Here is a 25,216-nt window from a genome sequence, read left to right on the forward strand (position 1 = left end):
GGAAGCCCCTGAGACACTGCTACACCTCTTTGTCCAGCATCAGTGGACTATACCGAGAAGCTTCTGGCTGGGACGCCTGTGACAGCAGCTCCTGGTAGGATGACACGAACCATCCTGGGTTTCTCCCTGCGAGGTGCTGTGAATCTGGCCGAGGAGCTGTCGTCGCTATGTTACGCTGCCGATGTGCTGTCTTCTGAGCGCAGGGAGACCCCAGGAAGCTGGGTGGAGGCCGGCAGAGAGCTTCATGGGTGCCTTTCAGGGAGTGAGCCACACTGGATACCCTCTTCACCATGCTCCTCTTCTTGCATCTCCTCTAGTGTCTTCCACAACAATGCTCTCTATCAGGGTAGCTGGAAAGCAGAAATATTCTAGGGGTCCACCCCTATACCACAAAGCAGTTTTGATGGTGTTCTTTAGTAAGGTCAAATTGATACCAAAAATTAGGCATCTGGGCAACCTATGTAAAAATTAAAAAATTAACTCAGGATTAGAGATCTATAGGAAAGACTTAATATAAGTCATATATAATTCCAGAGGTATAAATATTGAAACAGGAAGACTGCTATGAGTCTGAGGCCAGTCTAAGCTACAGTGTGAGACAGTCTCGAAAGAAAATGAAAAGAAAAAAAAAATCCAAACACTTAAAAATTGTAAAATTTCTAGAAGGAAACAAATATTGACCAATGAACAATAAGAAGAAAAAAATGAACGCTTTACTGACAAGACTCACACATATCAAATAAACATAACAGATGTCCAGTAGCAGCAATCATCAAGGAAATGCAAGTGAAACCTTCCCTGGGTGTCAGGACATGCTATGGGGCCCCTTGCAGGCTCATAGCTAGATCCAGTGCTGGATTGGCTACAGCCGCTGGGGTCCTCAGTTCCTCTGCGAGGAAACACCAATTTACCATTTTTCCCCCCAAAAGTTAAAGGGGCTGGAGAGATGGCTCAAAGGTTAAGAGCACTGGTTGCTCTTTCAAAGGTCCTGAGTTCGATTTCCAGCAACTACATGGTGGCTCACAACCATCTGTAATGAGATCTGGTTCCCTTTTCTTGCATACAGGAGTACATGCAGACAGAACACTATATATAATAAATAAATCTTTTATTTTCATTTTTTATTTTTAATTCTTTATTAATTACACTTTATTCATTTTGTATCCCCCCTGTGGTTCCCTCTCTCCTCCTGTCCCAATTCCTCCCTTCCTCCACCCTCTACATGCATGTCCCTCCCCAAGTCCACTGATAGGAGAGGTCTTCTTTTCTTTCCTTCTGATCCTAGTCAATTAGGTCTCATCAGGAGTAGCTGCTTGTCTTCTTCTGTGGCCTGGTAATGCTGCTTCCCCCTCAGGGGGAGGTGATTAAAGAGCAGGCCAAGCAGTTCATGTCAGAGATAGTCCCTGTTCCTATTACAGTGGAACCCACTTGGATACTGAACTGCCAGGGGCTACATCTGTGCAGGGGTCTTAGGTTATCTCCATACATAGTCCTTGGTTGGAGTATGAGTCTCAGGAAAGACCCCTGTGCTCAGATTTTTTGGTTCTGTTGCTCTTCTTGTGGAGTTCCTGTCCTCTCCAGATCTTACTGTTTCCCACTTCTTTCCTAAGATTCCCTGCACTCTGCCCAAAGGTTGCCCATAAGTCTCAGCATCTGCATTGATAGTCTGCAGGGCAGAGCCTTTCAGAGGCCCTCTGTGTCAGGCTCCTGACTTGTTCCCTCTTTTGTCCTTCTTCTGATGTTCATCCTCTTTGCCTTTCTGGATAGGAATTGAGCATTTTAGCAAGAGTCCTTCCTCTTGATTAATTTCTTTAGGTGTATAGATTTTAGTCGGTTTATCCTATATTATATGTCTATCTGAGTGAGCATATACTGTGTGTATCTTTCTACTTCTGGGATAGCTCACTCAGGATGATCTTTTCCAGATATCACCATTTACCTGCAAATTTCATCATTTCCTTGTTTTTATTGCTGAGTAATATTCCATTGTGTAGATATACCACAATTTGTGCATCCATTCCTCCACTGAGGGGCATCTGGGCTGTTTCCAGCTTCTGGCTATTACAAATAAGGCTGCTACAATCATGGTTGAGCTAATGTCCTTATTGTGTAATTGAGACTCTTTTGGGTATATGCCTAGGAGTGGTATAGCTGGATCTTGAGGAAGCGTTATTCCTAGTTGTCTGAGAAAACACCAGATTGCTTTCCAGAGTGGTTGTACAAGTTTACATTCCCACCAGCAATGGAGGAGGGTTCCCCTTTCTCCACAACCTCTCCAGCATGTGTTGTCACTTGAGTTTTTCATCTTGGCCATTCTGATGGGTGTAAGGTGAAATCTCAGGGTCATTTTAATTTGAATTTCCCTGATGGCTAATGAGGTTGAGCATTTCTTTAAGTGTTTCTCTGCCATTCGATATTCCTCTACTGAGAATTCTCTGTTTAGCTCTGTTCCCCATTTTTTAAGTGGATTACTTGGTTTGCTGCTTTTCAGCTTCTTTAGTTCTTTATATATACTGGATGTTAGTCCTCTGTCAGATATAGGGTTGGTGAAGATCCTTTCCCAATCTGTGGGCAGTCATTGTGTTCTGATGACAGTGTCCTTTGCTTTACAGAAGCTTTTCACTTTCATGAGGTCCCATTTATTGATTGTTGCTCTTAGAGCCTATGCTGTTGGTGTTCTGTTCAGGAAGTTGCCTCCTGTGCCAATGAGTTCAAGGCTCTTCCCCACTTTTTCTTCTAAGCTGTTTAGTGTGTCTGGTTTTATGTTGTGGTCTTTGATCCACTTGGACTTTAGTTTTGTGCAGGGTGATAAGTATGGTTCTATTTGCATTTTTCTACATGTAGACATCCAGTTAGACCAGCACCATGTGTTGAAGATGCTGTCTTTTTCCATTGAATGGTTTTGGCATCTTTGTCAAAAATCAGGTGACCATAAGTGTGTGGATTTATGTCAGGGTCTTCTATTCAATTCCATTGATCCACCAGTCGGTTTCTATGCCAGGACCATGCAGTTTTTAGTATTGTTGCTCTGTAGTGCAGCTTGAGATCAGGGATGGAGATACCTCCTGAAGATCTTTTACTGTAGAGAATTGTTTTAGCAATTCTGGGTTTCTTGTTATTCCATACAAAGTTAAGAATTTTTCTTTCAAGGTCTGTAAAGAATTGTGTTGGTAATTTGATGGGAATTGCATTGAATCTGTAGATTGCTTTTGGTAAGATGGCCATTTTTACTATATTAATCTTGCCAAGCCATGAGCATGTTAGATCTTTCCATGTTCTGATATATTCTTCTAATTCTTTCTTCAGAGATGGAATTTTTTTTTTCATACAAGTTTTTGACTTGCTTGGTCAGGTTCACATCAAAGTACTTTATGTGGCTATTGTGAAGGATGTTGTTTCCCTAATTTCTCTCTCAGCCCTTTTGTCTTTTGTATACAGGAGTGCTACTGATTTTTTTGAGTTAATTTTTTATCCAGCCACTTTGCTGAAGGTGTTAATCAGCTGTAGGAGTTCCCTGGTAGAATTTTTGGGGCCACTCAGGTATACTATCAAATCATCTGCAAATAGTGATACTTTGACTTGTTTTGAAATTAGGAGCAAAGTGTTCAGTCTTTCAACCTTAACTAGTGTGTTAGCCACAAGTTCCAATACTTTCCCTTTATGAGATCAAGGAGCTTCCGATGCATTTCTCCTCTGCTGAAAGGAGTAAACACTACCAGGGGCTCTTTGCGCATTTCCTATGGTGATTATGTAGCTTTCCTGTATGTTTGTGTGTGTGCATGCGTGTGTATGTATGTATACAGAATGTTTATGTAGGCCAGAGAGCAACAGCTATTGTCTTCCTTAGTCACTCTTCACCTTTTTTTCTTAGACAGACTCTCTCAGTGTAATTGGTATTCAGTAGTTGGATGAACTTGGTGGCCAGTGAGCTTTGAGAATCCACCTTATGCTGACCCTTGCATGTACATTATACTACATAAGTACATTATACTACAGGGCTTGAAAATATACTACAAAGCTGTAGTAATCGAAGCAGCATGGTATTGGCATAGAAATAGACAGTTCAGTGGAATGAGTTTGAGAGTGTAAAAAGAAACCTGTATACTCCATATATAAATATATACATCTGGATTTTGACAAAGGTGATAAGAATATAGATGACAAAATTATAGATCACAATTTGGAAAGGTCAGTCTTTTGGATAAAAATGAATGGTCCTTGGAAAGTTGAGTATATATCTGAAATAGAATAAGACTAGAACCTCTATTCTTAGCTATTACAAAAACCAATCTGGAAAGAATAAAAGATATAAATGTTGAACAAACAGAAAAAGAAAAGAAGGAATGCTTGAAGACATTGGGGTGTTTTGGGTAGGACCCTAAACACAGGAAACAAATATAAGCCTGACACATGGATTTTTATCAAACTGAAAGGTTTCCAGAAAGCCCAGGAAATAATTGTTAGTGGTGATATGTTTGGAGAGTGGGAGGGAATAGGGTGAGCATTACTGTACCGTGGAGACAATATCCAGGACACGTGGGAGCTCTCTAAATCAATAGGGAAACAAAACAACCATGGAGAGCACGCATCTCGTACAGACATGTAGAGATAAATAGCAGGTATTTTTAAAAGGCCCAATGTTACTAACCTGGAGGAAAATGCAAAGCCAACCACAAGACCATCATTTTACCCCAGTAGAGAATGACAAAAAGATTAACGGAAATTTTGAACACCAACTTAACATAAATAAACAAGTGGTTTAACCTCCCCCCCCACCACTGGGGAGGGAAAGTAGCAGTCACTGGCCAGGAAGTGGAGGAAGGCAGTCCTGCTGCAGAATGTAAGTTAGCACAGTGATTGTCACAAACACTAAGGAAGCTCCTTGAAACATTACACATAGTACCACCGTATAATCTGATCCAGCGATTTCACTCCCAGGCAGTGCTCAGGGTATTGCAGCAGAGTTCAAGCAGATAAGAAATGGAGACAGTGAGGTGTCCATCAGCTGATGGATGCGTGAAGAACATACAGCCTGCCTACACAGTTGAATATCATTCAGCTGTCCAAACAGAATCCCGCCTGTCCTATGGCAACATGGACAGACATAGACTGTTCAATGAAATACATCAGGCACAGCAATACAAGTGCCCCGGGGCTCATTTGTACATGGCATACGAGAATGTCAGTCTCATATAAACTGAGAAGGGTAGTGTTGAACAGAGACTGAGGAGATGAAGGGAGAGAAGGACTGAGAAAATAAGCCAGGCTGCTCTTACTGTGAACTTGGAAGGCTACAGGAAAAGATTTAAAATATTTCTACCACAATAAATATATTTAGCTTAATTTAAACATTATATAATGTATACACAAATCAAAATATAACAGCCCATTTAGACTTATATTTGTTTTTAATCCATTAATACTTTATTTAAATCAAAAGTGAGAAAAATATATATTATCTTGATTTTAGTGGATATGATACAAAGATTTCAATATATCTATTGAACTATCACCCTATAAACATGTGCAATTCTAAATTAATCAAAAGCATGTCATTTTAGGGCTTTTATGTGGCTCAGCTAATGAGGCTTCCATGTCAAAGCTCTGAATCCAAACCTCACCATAAATTGGGCAGGTGGTCCATGTCCATAATTTCAGCACTTGGAGAAAGGAGGAAGATCAGAAGTTCAAGGGAGTTATGTGCCAGGTTGGGACACAGAAGACCCTGTCAAGTGAAAAACAACAGTCTTCATGTCTTGCATGACTTGGTCCTGGAAACCTGACTGGAGAGGAAAGGGAATGAAGAAAGGACAGACATTGAAACCGACATATAGATGCAGAAAAATTTAGGTCAGACAGTCTGTGTACTGATAGAGTGGCACCCAGGGCCCTGACCTTGGACTGTTCAGGAAGAGGGGTTAATCAGAGACAGAGGTGTCTGTGGGCAGCAGCCTGAGCTGGAAATATCTGGGAGGAAGAAGCTACAATTGCTGGGTTTGCACACACTGGTCAATTGTTAGTACACACTTGTACACACCACTAACGTTTGCACTTGGACCACAGGGAGGAATTGACACTTTCCCATGGGTCTGAAGCATTGGTTGTTGCCATGTCAACAATACACACTCATTCAGGACCTCATTTGCTCCTACACATTCACTTAAGGCTTCTTCAGCTGCCCACAAGCAGTTATTAAACACTGTATGGGATATATATAAAACTATATATTCAAAAGTACATATATACACACATAAATCTATATGTAGAATTTTAGTGCTGAATTATTTAATTTTACTGCTGTGCTTTTCACTGCTATGCTATGCTATTTTAGTCCGTATTCCTTACAGATATGGTGAGTTAGTGCCAATGGATGTTATTTAATTTCAGGTTCTCCAGTCCTCATGGTGGTTACCCAGGCTTACTTTACTTTTACTGTTTTTTCTGTTTCCATCCACTTTCCTCCCTTTTCTTTTCTTCTTCTTCACCACCCTCTCATCCCCGTCTTCCCCTTCCTGTCCTTTCACTTCCCTTCCTTCCTTTATTTCCTTCCTTGAGACAGGATCTCACTGTGTAGCTCAGGCTGGCCTTGGACTCCTAACTTGAACTCCTTAGTCTCAGTTGTGGGACTTCAAGGATCTATTCTCTGAGGTCCAATTATATTTTAAAAAATGATCATGTAGTTTGCACACTTGCAGTTCATGAAAGAGGAGTATATCATAGCACACTTAAGATTATTTCACACTTTCAATTGTCCATTTTTACTTGTTTTTATCTTTTTCTTCTTTTAAATTTCATTTTTTATTTTGTTTTGTTTTGTTTTGTTTTGTTTTTGAGAGAAAATCTTATTGAGTAGCACATGCTGTTCTGCCCCATTGAATGCTGGGATCACAGGCTAAGCCATCACACCCCACGTCTTTTTCCCCCCAATGTATCTTTGATAGCAGTTATGTATCAAAATGCTACAGTCTTCCTATTTATTTGAGAACTTTAAGGTAAAAACAAAACAAAACAAAACAAAAAAACCCAAGATCAATCAAGACTTCCATTTGATTTAGTTAGCACGACTTACCTTAGCTTGTTTTAAAAAGATAACCCTCCTCATGTCAGAATATAAAGCACAATAGTGTAGACTGTGTATGAACTAAGGTTGGGAGGAGACAGAAGAAGGTATGTGTGGGGGACAAGGGGTCTTCTGGGAAATGTGCTAGTTACTTTGTAGAATGTCTAGTTAGGGAGTGGGGATCCTGGGGGAAACACAGTAACACGTTACTCTGTTTTGTGAATTGTAGCTGACTTTGGCCTGGCAAAGCAAAAACAGGAAAGCAGTAAGCTCACGTCTGTGGTGGGAACCATCCTCTATTCTTGGTAAGGATAATTACTTTATGGCTCTCAAGTAGCATAGTTGACTATTTTGGATTTTTGTTACTATTGTTGGCTTGCAAAGAAAATAGAACTTCAACAGGAGGCTCATTTGGTAACTTTTGTGTTCCTAGGTAGGTCACATGAAAACAGTTGTGTATCACTATATCTAGAGCAAAGATCACAGGGCAGCCCACTTATAACCCATTTCTGTCCCTTTCGGGGGAACTATCTTCTCTAACTTCTGATTGAAGTAGTCCTGCACACTTAAATCTGGAGATGGATGAGGCTGTGAGCTACCCACAGGATGCTGAGGGCATCCCATTCCTGGACTTGCTTGCAGTGACCTAGTTTCTTCCCACCGGGGCAGGATCTCTATGTTCTCTTACCTGCCCTGCAGCTCACAGTGATAGAAACTGCATCAATGCTGTCACATCATGAGTAGATGATGAGGCAAGTGCTTTGACCCCTGTCCCAGAGGCTGGGTAAGTGAGTGCTCTGTTTGGATGAACAGAGACACTTGTGGCATATTGCCAGCACTGTGAAGGTTCCTTTGCCAGCTGTTTTTGCAACTTGAAATTGTTATGTGGCTTGTCACATGGTCCCTACCTGTGTGAACATGTATGAAAGTAAGATAATGCATTCTCATAGAAATATTCTGAACTCTTACTTAACAACTTACCAAGAAGTCTATACTCTCCCCCCCCTTCCATCTATCCAGCTGGTATAAATTGAATCCTAGGAAGAGAGTTAAAAATGATTTTTAGGATGTTGCAAACTTGTCTGGAAACAATATTGTTGCTTTGCTATGATGCTTCATGAAGCTTTCAGAGAAATGTTTGCAGAGATGGGCTTCTGTTTATCTTACTAGAACTGCTTGTGTTTTGCCTTGTAAACTGACTCATGGACAGAAGATGGACAGGTGATGCTGATCTTTCCAACATTTCTTAGACACATCTTCTAGATCTTCACAAATGATTTCTTAAGCACAAGGAAGGCCCACTCAGCGCTTAATCCTGGGATAATTTGGTCACAAAACATTAACTATTCATACATTCAGTCTCAGCAGATCTTAAGATGAAATTTATACGACAATGAGCTAGAGAGTTAAAGTTCAGTCATCATTTGCTATTACTTTTTTACTGCCAAGAGTATGAATTAAGTTTAGAGTTCTAATATAATAGAACTAGGTTTTTAGTTAGTGTACAAAATGCAGGATTTCATTGTCTCATGATTTATGTATATGTATGTACATGCTTGTGTTATATGTTATACATGTGTTATATGTGTTTGACTTTGCCCAGACTTGTCCCAACTAGTCTCCTCCTCCATCGCCTGCTAGTCTCCTTTATTCCCTAAATTGTCTCCCTTTTGTTCTCATATCATGTGTATATGTGTGTGTAAATATTTATGAATATAGAGTTGAATTTAGATTCTACATATGAGAGAAAATACTTTTTTTTTTACCCCACAATCCCCCCCTTGTCCCTCCCCTCTTATTAGATGGCTTCTCCTCATTGCATAGTCCCCCTTCTACTTTTACACCATTCATTCAATCATTCATTCATTCATTCAAATTTAGGTTCTGCACATGAGAGAAACATGTGCTAGCCATCTTTCTAAGGCTGGCTGTAACGTTCTCCAGTTCCTCTGGCTTTCTCGCCGATAAATTCACAATTTCATACAAACACACACACTGCATTTTTTTCCCCTTAATTTATCTGTTGACATGTCTTTATCTATTTTGGCTATTCTGAATATTTCAACCATAAAATTGGACCTGCAAGCAATTCCTGGCATTATTCTTTCTACTTTTGCTCTTATTGGCATTTATTAATTGTACATAATAATGGATTTCATTATGACATTTTCATATATATGGATATATATGTAAAATAATGTATTTTGATCATATTCTGCCTTCAACTCCCTTTCTTTTCCTCCTTCCATCTGTGGATCTTCTTTTACTTTCCAATTCATGTCTTTTCTGCTTTCATGTCTTTGTTTTGTTATCTGTGAGCTGAGGGGTTCTTAAAGGAGTGTGGACAACCTACCAGTGGCTATAAATGGCTCTCCTCACAGCAGCCATGAATCCTCAGAGAGTGATGAGGCTTCCTGGGCCCCTCATTCCTAGCAAACAGTAGCTGACTATAAATCCTCAGGGAGAGGTGAGCCTCATAATTATGAACAGTACTTAAGAGTCATGTGCTTTGAAGAAAACTGTTCTTTTTTTTATTTTGAGACATTTTCCATCAACATTCTCCTCCCCACTCACTGTTTCTTCAGATCTCAGAAGTGCACATTTCTGGAACTTCTCTCCTTCAGATAGTTTTGAGATTGGTGTCCTCTGCTCATTCTGGCCTCTGCTCAGATGCCACTTGTGTCCAGTGTTTCTCTGATCACCTGGGTCTTTGTAGATCCAATTCTCACATCTTGCCTCGCTCTGACCTATACAGGTGGTTCCCAGTGTGTGGTCTTTTAGCTATGACAAGACAGAAGAGGCATACATTATGTGAGAACTATATTATGAACTTTTTCCTTTCTTGTGCTACACCTGTGAGATTCTGGGTGGGGGCTTAAGGCTGGTTCCCAGCTTCTGAGACCCACACAGTGCATGTGTCTAAGCTTTGATGTGTGTGAGGTGTGATATTTATCATTGACTTAAAAATCTTTTCAGGGTTCAAGGCCGTATGGGGCGTGACCTTTCCATAGGTGAGGAGAAGCCCCATTTCAGCTGCATGGTCATGAGCCCTTGAATACCACTGTCTCCCCAGGGTCCACTGTGGGACCAATGGGATCTGAGGAAATGTTTTGAAGCGAAGTAAACTAAAGTGAGAGCAAGCCATTCCTCGTGACAGCAGATGGGAGGTTGGTGGGCTAATTGAGTGGCTTCATGGGACTTCCCTTGCTTGAACTCCATGAAGCCTGAAGTGAGTACTGTTAGTCTGAGGGTGTCAGGACCTTGAAGGCAAAGTCTCTGTTATTTTATTTTTGATTTATTTCTTCTACTTTTATAGTTTCCACAGTTACTAGGACAGCAAATAATGGGTCTGAGCAGACTAAAAATAAAACATGGAAAGACTTGGAATTATTGAGACAAACATTCTTATACGGTTGACACATAGTTCCAAAAGAAATTGCAAGGAAAGTGCCTGCAAAGTAAGGGTACAGTTCTGCTGCAGATGAGTGGCCAACTGCAGAAGGCTCAGACTGGAATTAGACTGCCTGCCTTTAAATTGGACTACCGAACGCTGGCCTCAGTTTTCTTGTCTACAGTAGGGGTGTACGAACAGCACAGCCCATCTCTTCAGCAGCCATCCGTGAAGAGCTCACTGAAGCTGAATCACTGTTAATGACTTGTGTTTAGCCCATTCACTGGAAGGGATGTGCTCATGAGAACAAACAATAGATCTCCTTAAGAATCACATTTGTTTCCTAATCGTTACAGTGGAGGGGGCTTATCTATGCTGTGTTTGTTTGTATTTCCTTTTCTCTCCCCTGTCTCTGTTTCTGGTATCTCAGTGGCCACTGGCTGCTTTATGACAACCAGGCCAAGGAGCTGAGAGTTTCAAGAGGAAGGGAAGCTGTTCTTAGTGTGCAGAGATAGAAATGTGCAGAGCAGAACTGTCTGCAGTGGTGATCTGAGCACGAGGATAGGAGAGCTTGACAGTAACCTGTCTATGTCTTGGCTCTTTTTGTGACAGAATAAGATTTCCTGATTAATATCACCTTTCTCTGGCCCTTGACTTGTCCCAGTATCTTGGAAATCCATCAACATTAACACACATGCACACATACACATGTACACACACACAATTTACACATACATGTACACACACACCCTGGGGGTGAGGGAGAAAAAAGAAACAGGGGCAGGGCTTTTTTCATCTCCTTAGGTTAGATAGCGGAGGATTTTGAGACAACTCAGAATTTGACTGCAGAAATTAAATTCTAAGTACATCTTAAAGAATAGGTGGAATAGGTCAAATGGTCTCCTGCATTCAAAAAGAAGCTGCTAAATAGAAATTGCCAGAGAGCAGACAGCAGTCGTGTCCCTGCTCTGTCTGGCCATCTACTGCTCACCATATAGTTCTACTGTCTGATACTTACTGCACAAGTATGCCGAGCTTACTAAGTGGCGGGCACTGACAAGTGCAGCCTTTTAATCTCCGGTGAGATCAGGTTGACTCTCCTTGGTAACCAAGCACTCTTCTTTAATGTCAAACACCTTGCAAGTGAAGGAGCCTGGATCTAATGTTGGTGGTCATAGCCCAGCCCCTCGCACCTCTGAACCTGCTACCCTGCCTGCTCCATGAGCATTGAGTAAGGAGAGGTGTATCAGACATCAAATTTTGTACCTGCGGATGAGATGAACAGTGCCCTGGAGCTGCAGCAGTGACCTAAGGAGTTGGGGCTCACCAGACAGTGTTCATTCTCTTCCCTCAGCAGCCAAGAGGACATGGTGCAGATGTAGGGTGAATCCTCTGTTTCTTTCTTGTGATGACTGGCAAGCTGAATATTCCTGAGCTCCAATTTTACTCTCTGAAATTATGTATGTAATCCGTGTGTGTGTGTGTGTGTGTGTGTGTGTGTATGAGAGAGAGAGAGAAAGAGAGGGGGGGAGATCACTATAATTTTACATACTGGAATTGTTAAGAGATAAACAGATGGGTGGATGGATGGATGCTATTTATTGCTTAGGAGGGAGACAAGAGATGTTACTTTGAAAAACAGCAGCCTCATCTCTAGGAAAATGCTTTCCTTGCCCTTACCCCAATCACTGCACTTGGCTTAAATGCTAGATAAGTCTCATTGCTTTGGACGTCTTGACTCCTTAGATATTTATATAGGTGGGCTAGCCCTACCATCTCTGCCTCTGTTTGTGACTTAGTCTAGATGGTGCTTGATCTGCTTTGAGCAGGAAAATTTGGTGTCATGGAAGGTGAGCACTCAGGAGAAGGAGATGGAGATGGAGTGAGAAGAGAGGTTTGTGTGCTGCTCAGGATCAAGGTTTTCTGTCCCCTGGCTTCCATTGCAGCTTGTTCCTCTGTACTTACAGGAACTGGCATATATTCCTCCATTCCCTCACCTTGCATTCATTCTTTTCTTTTCTCATTTATCTCTTTTTTTGCTTTGCCCTGCAAATGTTTCCTGAGGCAAATATTCACCAGAGTGATTGATTCTGGAGGTGAACGAACCTGGAACGTATGTTGTGTGTGTCGGGGGGGGGGGGGGCAGCTGAAAGTGGAGAAAGCGGCAGACAGAAGCATTCTTGGCGGGCTCGTCCCTGTTTCCATGCTTGATGAAGAACTCAGGAGCTGCTGTTACCCAGAATTCTCCTTCTCAAGGAAGAGATTGAAGTGCCTGTTCTGTCAGTCCTGAGTACATGAGCAGGCTGGGCTTCCCATGCAGCAGACACAGGGGTCAAAGGGTTTAGCTTTTTCCTATAGAGACTGCAAATGATTGGAATTCTGTCCTCTGTGTTCAGGAGACTCAGGACTAAGGTGTCGGCGGGACATCTATGCCATTTGTGTTGACTGGAGACACATATTGATAGACGCTTGCAGGGTTACCCCCCAGACCTCAGACACTTTTGACATGCTGAAGTATGATCCCTCTCATCTCTGAGAGAAAAAGCTAAAACTTCCCTCTTATTCTGCAGACGTCCTCATCTGTATTGATAGGTGAACTTCACGGAAGAAGACTCTCAGGGTTAGAAGGAGTGAGGTTGCCCTGGTGTTACTCAGACACTTGGCAGGTCCTCCCCACACCTAGGGATGATTTCACTGGTCTGGAGGTCATCCCAGCCATTCACAAGAGGCAATGATGACACCGATGCATCTGTAGGAGGTGGATGGCCTTCTGTGAACATCCCCACTCCTCCCAACTGCTTTTTAAAATCATTCTCCCTAGGGAGCAAGAACACATGTTTTATATTCAGAAAAGGCCTCTGTGCAATCACATATTGTCATTGAGAGACTGCATTATCTTTTACAAAATCACCATAATTACTTTATCTAATTATGTACTTGATTTCTTTTTAGAAAGATAGTGGTATTTGGCTTGAATACAAATAAAAAGTATATGATGTCACCCTATGACAATTGTCCTGCCCTGAGTTAGAGAGAAGCAAGTATCAACTGATACACAGTGAAAAACTTCAAGCCTACGGAACTGAATTGAATTTGTGTATGTGACTCACAATCAGCTGGTTCTCCTTGACACACAAAGTCTGGCCGCTGTTCAAGTGTCACACCCTTGTGAACTTGCCTTAATCGTGCTTTGCTTTCAAATGGGCTCCCGGTCAGGTGGTCAGGTCATCAGGGATCGTAGAGTAGTGGATTAGAAAAGCCTGATATGCTCATCTGCTTAGCCCTCAACAGCTTAGGGAGTAAAGGGTTTCTTTGTTTGCACAGGAACTGAAGCCCCCAAGGAGTGCTGTGCACTGGCTTGCTCTCCTTAGTGGGCTGGGCCCTCCCACATGAGCCAGTAACCAATCTCATGGCAGCTAAAGGGGGAATCTCTCTGGGCAGAACTTCACACAAGCTTCTTACTGCTTGGGGCTTGTGGATGTCACATAGCCTGGAGGCCAGGACAGCTTATGCGATTAAGTACATAAATTAAGTACAATGAGAGTAACTAAAGGACAACATAGACTGCCACTAGAATGTATTTCAGGATCCTTTTAAAATAGAAACATTTGAAAATGTCACCAGTGAGTAAGCAGTGAGTGCTCCATGGCTCCGCTTCAGTTCATGTCTCAGTTTGGACCATTGAGAAAATGGCGGTGAGTGGTTCCCCACAACAGCAGGTTACAGCGGGTGTTGGGAGGGAAGACAGTGTCCAACACAGAGGGATCCATCACCTCAGCTCACCACCAGGAAACAGATGGCGGGAGGTTTAAGAGGTAGAGTCTGGGTTAACAGTTTGCTTTAAAAATAAAGTCACAAATGTAGCAAACAAGAAGGCAAAGATTCAAAGTTTTCCTTATATTATTACATAAAAAGCACAATACTTTATATAGCAAAATAATTACCAATATGTAGAAAACCTAGTGACTGGGCATCTTGTCGCTGGCTTTATTTTCTCAAAGAATTTTCTCATTTCTTGATTACGAAAAACTGCTTCTTTTAGTGCACATACATTAATTATACATAATGATGGGTTTCATTATGACATTTTCTATCTCTTTAAAAAGATTTCATTTTTAAATTTTTAATGAGTGTGTATGTGAAAGAAGGCTTATACACATGAATGCATAAGAAATCAGAAGAGGATGGTGGATCGATCCCCTAGAGCAGAAGTTTCACGTGGTTGTGAGCTGCCTAATGTGGCACCAGAAAGTGAATTCAGGTCCACCGCAAGAGCAACTTGCTCTCTCATCACTGAGCTATCTCTATCACCTTGTTATGGTGTTTCCATATAGATATATACATGTAATTTCTTTTCCATTTTCTTATCCACAAAGAATAAAAGCTAGGATCTTAATATTTAAGATACTGACTTTCTGGCTAATGGCTGAAGATGAACAATGGACCACACAGAATCCCCTTCTTCTCACTTAGAGTTTTGATTACTCTTCAGAGTTGGAGAACGACACAGGGATGACCCTGCACTAAAAGTGCTTGTCTGTCTCTACCTGGGGTACCCCAGGGTCCTGTAGACTCCAGCAGCAGGTGGGAACCACGTGGTAACAGCTGCTCAGCCAGACCCTGAACGGTGTGGAGGCCTACATGGAATGTTTGAATATCTCAGTTGGAATATTCCTCCCTTTTCTTTTCTACAATAACTATATTCTATATTTTCAGACTGTTCAGATCAAATAAGATTCTACTATTTGAGGGAAGAGTTATAGCTGATGAATTTCACCCCTGAAATCATCAAAAAGGGAGTCATTGCAGCTTAATTTCAGCAGGCCTTGGGCTGCAAAGGAAAGATGGGAGAGAGCAGAGATGGACAGACTCCATGATGTATCAGGGGAAAGGTAGCAGAAGAGGATGATGATGGAGTCTTGCACTGCCTGCTGTTGGTGCATGTGTTGTTCCTGGGGCGATATCATCTTGATTGCTGCTTTCTTCATTACACAGCCTCCAAGCATGGCTCCGTGATTCTCCCTTGGAAGCTCCTAACAGCCTTTAACGAGTACTATTTCTGTAAAGGGAAGCTGTAGAGCTTTTGTGAGCAGTAATGATTTTTTTTTAATGCAACACAATAGGAATTAAGAGAGGGGGCATGGTGAATGTACTTTTTGCAATTCCCTCATCTTCACCAGAGTAGGGAAGGAATAGAGATGGCTATCGATCCCGCCCCCTATACCTGTTAAAACAGCAACATAGATAACGTATTCTGAGCACAATTTCTAAAGCCTGTGCTTCTCATGGTTGTATATAGTAGTTTTGGTAGTTTGTGGTAAGAATTATCTTTATCCTTTTTTTCTGTTGTTTTATTTTTTAACTGGTCAAAGTTTTTCTGTTTTTGTTTGTTTGTTTTTACTTTTTAGTGTTCAAAGTTTGCACATAGGCCTTGCTTAACTTGATACTTCTAGGTCCTGTCAATTAACCCTGGAGGAAGTATCACGTGTGTAGGGGACAGCCAGAACAGAGGACTTCACAGAGGCCACTGTGCAGAGGCTGTGTAGTCTCGCCAGGACTGAGTAAGGAATCATGATGCATTAGTCAGGCCTCTGTTGCTGTGATGCAATCCCTGGGAAAATCAACCCTGGGAAAGTGTATTCCTGACTTGTGATCACAGAGGTTTCAATCTGTGGCCATTTGACCTTGTTGTTTCTGGGCCAGCAGTGAGGCAAAATATCATAGTAGACAGCATATCCAAAGCTTTTAACCTCCTGGTGGCCAGGAAGCAAAGAGATAGAAAGCAGCCAAAGACAAAATACACACTTATAGGACATCCCTAATGGCCTGCCTTTCTAAGTAAGCCCCACCTCAAGTATCTACTGCCTCCCAATAATAACTCATTAACTATGAGCACATAAATGGATGTGTCCATTGATGAACCCAGGCCCTCATGATACAATTATCCCTGTCTTAGTTACGGCTTTTATTGCTACAGCAAAACACTTTTAAAAAGCAATTTGGGGAAGAAAGGGTTTATTTGGCTTATACTTCCAGATCATAGTCCATAATTGGAGGAAGTCAGGGTAGGGACCCAAACAGGATAGGAACATAAAGGTGGGAGCTGCTAGATTTCACTTTCTCAGTCTGCTTTCTTAAGAACACATGACCTCCTCAACTGAGGCTCCTTTCTCTCTGATGGCTCTATCTTGAACATAAAGTATCTTGGTGTAACTCTAACCAAGCAAGTGAAAGACTTATGTGGAAAAAATTCAAGTCTCCAAAGAAAGAAATTGAAGAAGTTATCAGAAGATGGAAAGATCTCCCCTGCTCATGGCTTGGCAAGATTAACATAGTAAAAACGTGCATCTTACCAAAAGCAATCTACAGATTCAGTGCAATTCCCATCAAATTACAAACGCAATTTTTTACAGACCTTGAAAGAAAAATTCTCAACTTCATATGGAATAAAACAAAACAAAACAAAACAAAACAGAAGGACTAAAATAATCATCTACAAGTTGACACACAAAACCAGCCAGTACAATTTCCAAGGGCCTCATCTCTTGTTGCTTTACCACAGACCAAACCATCAATCCACTGCCTGTGGGATTTCAGGAGCCACATACAACCAGCATCTGTAGAGCTTGCTGTGAAATAACTCATGCTGAAGATTGGATGGGGGGGTGTCTTGATATTTAATGGAGAGAGAGAAAAAAGAGAAAGAGGGAAGAGAGAGGAGAGGGACAGAGGAGAGAGGAGAGAAAAAAGAGGAGAGTCAGCTTTGAGGAAAGAGAGGGGAGGTAGGAAGAAGGAAAGCTAGGAGAGAGCAGCATCAGACAAGACAGTTTCCATCAGGGAACAAAGATCTTTGCTGAGGTCAATAGGAGCTAGCACTGGGAGCTATTCTTTCCACAGTAAGATAATGGATAGGATCTGATGTCAAAGACCAAAGAATATCCCATGGGTCTATAAATGAACAGGACTGGATTGATTACCCACTGAGGTCTCTAGGGAGGAGTGAAGGGCTGACATGAGGCATCAGGAGAATAGGAGCTGAAGTGGAGATGACAAGCAAAAAGACGAACAGTTAGGGACACAGGAGGAGCTAGGACCATAGCTAGCAGAGAACTGAATATAAGAGAATAGGCACCTGGGAAGTTGGAACCTGGAGCCTGAGGACACTTGCCAGAGGAGCCAAGAGAGAAGGAGAGGTTTCAAGGTGAGCCCTAGGGTGCACCCACCTGTATTACCAATTTTCTCTAAAAACTGTGATCCTAAAAGAGACTTCTAAAAAAAAATCTCTGGACACTGTTGATATATGTGCATATGTATATGTATGGTTATATGTATATATGCATATATATGCATACCTTTTAGCCATTAAATAAAGCTCAATACAGGGTAATCCACAGTAATAGCTTGAACGAGTGCATTCAGACAAGTCCTGTGTTGTTTGAAGTCATGTTTTCAGAAGGCTGTTACTTGACAGGGAACTGGCACCTAGAAAGTGGCAAAGCCTTTTGAAACCTTTAAGCCAGCCACCAGTGATACACCCTATCCAACAAAGCCACACCTCCTAGTCTTTCCCAAACAGTGCCACCAGTTTCGGACCAAATATTTACATATATGAACCTCTGTGGACCCTTCTTGTTCAAACTACCACAGCATCACTGTCAGACAGGACAGCTGATGGGTGTTAGCATCTGTCACTTTGTCAGCACTGTGAGGAGCGGGAATAATGGAAGGTTGCACTGTGCTTTTGTTGGGCTTTCCCCTGTGCCTAGTGGAGTTGAACAACTGTCTTCTCCATTCAAAATTTCTGTGTTTTTTATTGATGAGCTTTTAGGTTTGACTCTCAGCTTTCTTCTCTTGTGTCCATCTGGGTATTCTAATGTGTGCCCTACAGTGTCAACAACTGTAGCTTTATAGTATGTTTTAATATCACTGTGCATAAACTCTCCAACTTTGTTTCTAATTTTCAAGATTTTTGTCTGTTCTGCATTCTGTTATTTTCACATGAGTTTTAGGCTCAACTTGTCAATTTCCACAAAAGTCAGCTCTCTTTAGTTTTTTAAATTAATTTATTTATTTTCTTTACATTCCTGACTGTAGCTCACTCCTTCCCTCCTCCTCCATCTCCCCTCCCCTTTTCCTCAGAAAAAGGGAGCTCCCCTATCCAGTCACCCCAGCTCATCAAGTCTGATCAGGACTGAACATTTCCTCTTCCCCTGTGGCCTAGCAAGGCAGCCCCACCAAGGAGGAATGATTGAAAAGAAGGCAACTGCATCCTTGTCCTAGATAGCTCCTGCTCCTCTTACTTGGGAACCTACATGAGGCCTGAGCTGCCCTACTGCTACATCTCTGTAAGGGCTTGGTCTAGTCCATACATGGTCCGTGGTTGGTGCTTCAGTCTCCACAAGCCCCTCTGGGCCCTGGTCAGTTGGCTCTGTTGGTCTTCTTGTGGAGCTCCTGTCAGCTCCAGGTCCTCCTATCAATCCCTCTACTTTTCCACAAGGCTCCCTACACTTCACCAAATGTTTGGCTGTGGGTCTCTGCATCTGTTTGAATTCACTGCTGGGTGTAGCCTCTCAGACAGCAGCCATGCTAGGCTTCTGTCTGCAAGCACAGCAGAGTACTGTTAATAGTGTCAGGGGTTGGCTCTCTCCCTGTGAGTGTCAGGATGGGCCAGGCATTGGTTGGACATTCTTTCAAGCTCTGCTCCATCTTCATTCCTACATATCTTGTTGGCAGGGAGCTAAATTCTGGGTTGAAGTTTTTGTGGGTGGGTTGGTGTTCCCCTCCCTCCACTAGAAGTACTATCTGGCTGTGTGGTGGCCTCTTCAATCTCCATGGCCGGCGAAACTTAGAGTCTTAGCTAGAGTCACCCCCGTGGTCTCCAATGCCTTTGGGCAGCTAATGAGGTGATCATGTGTTTTTTTTTTTTTCTTTCAGTTCATTTATGTGGTTGATTACATTGAAGGATTTTTGTATCTTGAAACCCCCTCCCCCCAGCATGCCTGGGATGAATCCTGCTTGATTATGGTGGGTGATATTTTTGATGTGTTCTTAGATTTGGTTTGCAAGTATTTTACATCAATGTTCAGAAGGAAAATTGGTTTTGATGTTCACTTTCTTTGTCTGGTCTTTGTGTAGTCTAGGAATCAAGGTGACTGTGGCCTCTTAGAATGAGCTTGACAATGTTCCTCCAGTTTCTATTTTTTTGAATAGTTTGAGGAGTATCGGTATTTGCTCTTCTTTGAAATTCTGGTAGAATTCTGTGCTCAAACCATCTGGCCCTGGGCTTTTTTAAATTTTAATTTAATTTTTTGGATGAGAGACTTTTAACGACGGCTTCTATTTCCTTAGGGGTTATAGACTATATAACTTGTTTACATGATCTTGATTTAACCTTGCTAAGTGGAATCTAACAAGAAAATTGTCCATTTTGTTTATATTTTCCAATTTTGTGGAGTACATGCTTTTGAAGTAAGGCCTAATGATTCTTTAGATTTCCTCTGTGTCTGTTGTTATGTTTCCCTTTTCATTTCTGATTTTGTTGATTTGGATACTGTCTTTATGCCTTTTACTTAGTTTGGCTAAGGGTTTGTATATCTTGTTGATTTTCTTGAACAACTAGCTTTTGGTTTCATTGATTCTTTGAATTGTTCTCTTTGTTTCTAACCTGTATTATCCTGAGGTCCTACAGGTTTCTTCAAGACAGCTAGTAGAGTCGTGAACCATGGGCTGGATCTGTGTGTCTCTGGAATCTGGAGTCCTCTTCAGGATGGTGGGAGTATCTGGGGGTTCTGAGAGTGTGCTGTGCGTGTCTGTCAGCACAGATCCTCTCCTCTTTCTTGGGTAATAGGAACAGATGCCGGCATTTGAGAGTCAGTAGCATGGCGGCTTGCGTGCCCAGTAGACACTGCGCTCATGGAACTCAGGCACTACTGGACACTGCCATCTTGGAACTGGGACTCTGTATGCTCCTACTGTCCAGCAGGCCTCTGCATGTGGACTGGTAGAACCGTGGATGAGAGACTGAGACCCTGAACCTGACATCCAGGAGTTGTCCTCAGGGAGGTGGGAGGAGTCTGTGGTCTGGCTACTGGAGCCATGTATTTCTGGAACTCTGGACTCATGTTTGAGTAGTCAGAAGGTACCGGGAGCTGTGAGCCTAGGACCATGTGTGACTCTTGGAACCAGGAGTTTGGAGTCCTGGAACCGTTCATCTTTGGTTCCCAGGATGCCTCTTCTAGTCTGGGAAACACAGATGTTGGCATTTTGGAGTCAGCAGTTAGGTCACTCACCTGGTCCGCAACCTTTTATCTTCTGCTACTCAGATATGATACATACTGGGCCTTGGAAAGTCCTGGATCAGCTGTCTTAAATGTCAGAAAAGGGACCTTGCTCAAGAGTCCATATCTGTGAATATGTTGTGCAGTGAAGGGGAATTAAACTAGAAGATGATTTGAGGGTGTACAATGAAGTGGCAAATGCTTTCCTTTTTTTTTCTTTTTAAATTTTTTCTTTATTATTATTATTTTTTACAGTTTATTCACTTTGTGTCCTGGCTGTAGCCCCTTCCCTCATATCCTCCCAATTCCACCCTTCTTCCTTCTTCTCCCCACGTGTCCCTCCTGTAGTCTCTTTATAGGGGAGGTCGTCCTCCCCTACTCTCTGACCCTAGCCTATTAGGTCTCACCAGGACTGCCTGGATCCTCTTCCTCTGTAGCCTAGTTATACCACCTCACCAGGGGGAGGTGATCAAAGAGCCAGCCACTGAATCCATGTCAGAGACAGCTCCTGCTCCCCTTACTAGGAAACCCACATGGAGACTGAGATACCTATGGGCTACATCTGAGCAAGTGGTTTTCAACACAGAAAATGAGGTAGAAGAAACGTGAGGGTCAGTGCTCTGAAGGAGGCTTGATTTCACCTGCTGACTATGGACTGAAGGGAGTCTCAGCCAAAGAGCACAGACACCCTCTGGGAACAGCTCCTCAGAGCCTTCAGGAAGAAAGACCATTGTACCAAAACCCAACTTTAATCATCACCTAACTATACATGTGCCTTATGCCTCTAACGATCTGATTATCACAGAACCTAGAGAAAACCATACAGTTATCCATGCAATAGCAAGTTACTACATTTTTTTTAAACACTAGATGCTTTTCCACTTCTTTAGGTTTTTGTAAAAAATACAAATAAAAAAAATGGTGCTAGGTAGTTTTTAGTGTATACATCATGTACTTCTCTTATTCCCATAATTTTTTTCTGTCATGATTTATTTTCATTGTCTTTTTTTTTTAAATTTCTTCTTTGATCTATTGATTACATAGGGTATTTTCTTTAATTCACATCTTTTCTAAATTTTATTCCATAGCACTTACCAAAACATGTGTTGGAGTAATAAGAGAGATGATTATTTATTACTCTGCATTCTGGAAAGAGCCCAATGAGAACTGTGCTGTGTTCTCATTAGGGGAGAGAAGGAGACAGGCACTGGGTGCTGAGGGCTCCTCTGTGGCTGTTGCTGGATCCTCACTGATGTCCATAGGACCTGTTCATGGCTATACCAGCAGGAATTCTAAAGTTCTGGAATTGGGATCTAAGAGAGAATGTGCCAAGAGTCCTGAAAATCCAACACTTCCCAGGCATTTGCTTGTACCATAGGTGCCAATACCTTATTGCCTAAAGCCAGTCACATGATCACACCTAGAGGCAATGTAAAAGGGCCTCCTAATGGCACACAGACCAATCAAGCTGGGGCTGTCTTTCGAAACTATGTGATGGTCTGTTGTAGGCAAAAATGACGTAAATTCTTTGAAAAGTATGTGGATTTTTTCAGACCAGAGTGGTTCAATATGTGTGTATTCTGCTGCACTATTGACAAAACATTAAAATCTGCTATAACCTCATTTATATAAATGATGCATTATTTTTTATTATCATATGCTATTAAAATTACTTTTATACTTAAAAATACCAACTTTAGTATGTATAATCCTTTCTGCTTTGTTTCTGTGGAGTTTTATATAAGCTTCCTAAATCTGTACTTGTCCCTACCACCAGTGACAAATGGCTGTTGTGCTAGGGATTTGGATCCTTGTACCAAATGCTTTATTATGCTGGTATGGTCTATTGTTATTTTCATTGCCATACTCAGTCTTCTCAATTTTTTTTTTTGTATTGAAGTTGTAATGACCCTGTCTGGAGCAGCCATCTATCACTGGTTATGGACATCTCTCCTGGGCAGGAGCTCTTCTGCACAGCTGCAGTCTCAGGCTATCTTTCATCTCTCCCTCTTTCCAACATTTTAAGTATTCAAGCAAAGGCAGAGTTGCACTTTGCAGCTCCTAATCAAACTGAGCAAGAAGCTGCCCCATTCCTAGGTATCACTGTAACCTTCCCTCCAGCCACACAGAGCTTTGACCATCACTGTAGTGTTCCCTCCAGCCACACAGAGCCTTGGCCATCACTGTAGTGTTCCCTCCAGCCACACAGAGCCTTGGCCATCACTGTAGTGTTCCCTCCAGCCACACAGAGCCTTGGCCATCACTGTAGCATTCTGTCCAGCCACACAGAGCCTTGGCCATCACTGTAGCATTCTGTCCAGCCACACAGAGCCTCCACTACTAAAGGAAGCGCAGCAAATACGGAGTTGAGGCAAATGTGTGCTCCCTTCGCTGAAATCTCCAGTGACTGTACTGAAAGACAGAACAGGGCATTCACAAATGCTGAGTGATGGTCACAGTGCTATGAGGAGCTGGCATATGGAAGTCTATCCTGTAGGCAGGTGCCCTTAGACCACTGGTTCTCGGCCTTCCTAATGCTGTGACCCTTTAATGCAGTTCCTCATGTTGTTGTGACCCCCAGTCATAAAATTATTTTCATTGCCACTTCATAACTGTAATTTTGCTAGTGTTAAGAATCACAACGTAACTATCTGATATGAGGGATATGTAATATGTGACCCACAGGTCACACTGCCAAAGTCAAAGGTATTGGACAACTGCTTATTTTTTTTCAACCTAAGTTTCTAGTCAGGTGTGTAGAAATAGTAACTGTAGTAAACCAGAACGTCAGCAAAGCAGAACAGCTTAATTTGTTGTTGTTGTGACAGTCTCTCTCTCTAGTCCAGACTGGCCTTGAACTTGCAGTCTTCGTGCTATGTGCGCTATTCCTCCCAAGAGGCATGCCTCAGGGGGAACAGCCTCCTGGCAGAGCTACAGACACCAAGGGACAGTTTAGGAAAAGGCTCTTCTACTTTGTGTCCCCCATTCTGCTTCGACTCCACAGTCTAAGGTTGGAGAAAATGAGATACAGTGCGTTACCAGGTAGCCTTAGATAGCGTGTTGTGTTGGCCCAAATCATGTTGGTTTATCACTATCCACTAGTCATAGTCAAACACACATACGCTGGCCCTGGATTTCTCACGTTTCAATACCTTTCCCAATTTATTATCAACCGTCCAGAAATATCTTGTATGTGAAATAAAATTCAGATGTTTCCCTCAGGAAAGATGCTTGGGGATGGAACTTTCCTCTTTCTCCTCAAGCTGCATGACATCTGTGCTTTGGTTGGCAGCTCTCTGTATATCAGCCTAGCGAATGCTTTATGAACAGGTGGTGGGAGTTAGAAGATCCGTGGAAGAGAGTTGCACAGGCCCAAAACCAGTGTCTCTTTCATTCTCCATCAATGAAAGTAGCATGCTCTTTCTTGCTTCTTCAGTCCCTGCGGCTACAGAGTTCAGATCCATTCACCTAGTGTTTTCTGAGCATAGTAACTATTCCGTTTACGGCATCTGTTACCTGTTTTGTAGAAAAAGATATTGATTGAAAATAATAACATATATGTGTTAGCACTGTACCAGCTGGGCACACACCTGAAACTGAGCTCCTGGAGGCTAAGGCAGGAACATCCTCTGAGTTCCAGGTTACCATGGGCTATGTAGAAAGCATATGTCTGTAAAAGAAACCCTTTAAATTTCTAGGATTTTAAAACATACTCATTCCTTTCTTTAAATAACCCTCTTAAGGCCAAAGAACATGGCAATAGCAGTATATGCAGTAGACTTTATATTTTGAAATAGTCTGTTTTCTTTTTAGCACTTCATATGCTTTTATTAAGTTAGGTGTTAACCTCCTTAGCTAGAATATGAATTCTCTGAGGCCAGGGCTGTGTGTGAGCCTTGCCACACAGAGAGAGACTGTCAGTACCCACTTGGATACTGAGCTACCATGTGTAGTCAAGTCCTGAAGCAGCATGAGCCAGCCATGCAGTACTTGCTCAGCAAAGAGGTTGGTTGACTGACCGAATGGATGTCCGTCTGGAGAGAGCAAAGCACGTCTGTGCTGTTAGCGTCTGTTGCAGACCACCTGTGTGGACTTGCATGGTAAGAACCTGTTTTGCCCACAGGGGAACCCTGACCTGGGTTACAGGGCAGTAGATCTAAGGACTAGCATGCTGCTGCTGGGAGATGCCAGACAGAAGTAGTCATGAAAGTCAGAGATCGGGACGGAAGTGGACATAGATGCAGCAGCTGAGAGAGGTTACATACCTTCCCAAACTGGGCCAGCAGGAAAGCATAGTTTGATGTCACAGTCACCAGTAGCAACTTTTTCATGGGATGGTCAAAGTCCCTGCCTGGGACCCTGGGCTGTATAAAATAGAGTAAGGAATCGAGCCTATGTTTGCAGTCTTTCCTTTATGCTTCTTGACTGTAGATATAGCGTGAGCAGTGCCCAGAGTCCTGCCCCGTGACATAACCGCCATGATGGACT

General features: G+C 42.3%; 1 protein-coding gene across 1 annotated transcript in view; it reads left to right on the forward strand.

Annotated features, from left to right (window-relative positions):
* Nek10 (NIMA related kinase 10) overlaps nt 1-25,216 on the forward strand; it is a 183,720-nt gene that overhangs the window by 77,532 nt on the left and 80,972 nt on the right. The window contains exon 23 of the mRNA XM_060390990.1: nt 7,290-7,365. Within this exon, the coding sequence (XP_060246973.1) occupies nt 7,290-7,365 (76 nt within the window). The remainder of the gene's footprint in view (nt 1-7,289; nt 7,366-25,216) is intronic.

This window comes from Meriones unguiculatus, chromosome 9 (genome assembly GCF_030254825.1).
Source record: "Meriones unguiculatus strain TT.TT164.6M chromosome 9, Bangor_MerUng_6.1, whole genome shotgun sequence".
Classification (NCBI taxonomy): Eukaryota; Metazoa; Chordata; class Mammalia; order Rodentia; family Muridae; genus Meriones; species Meriones unguiculatus.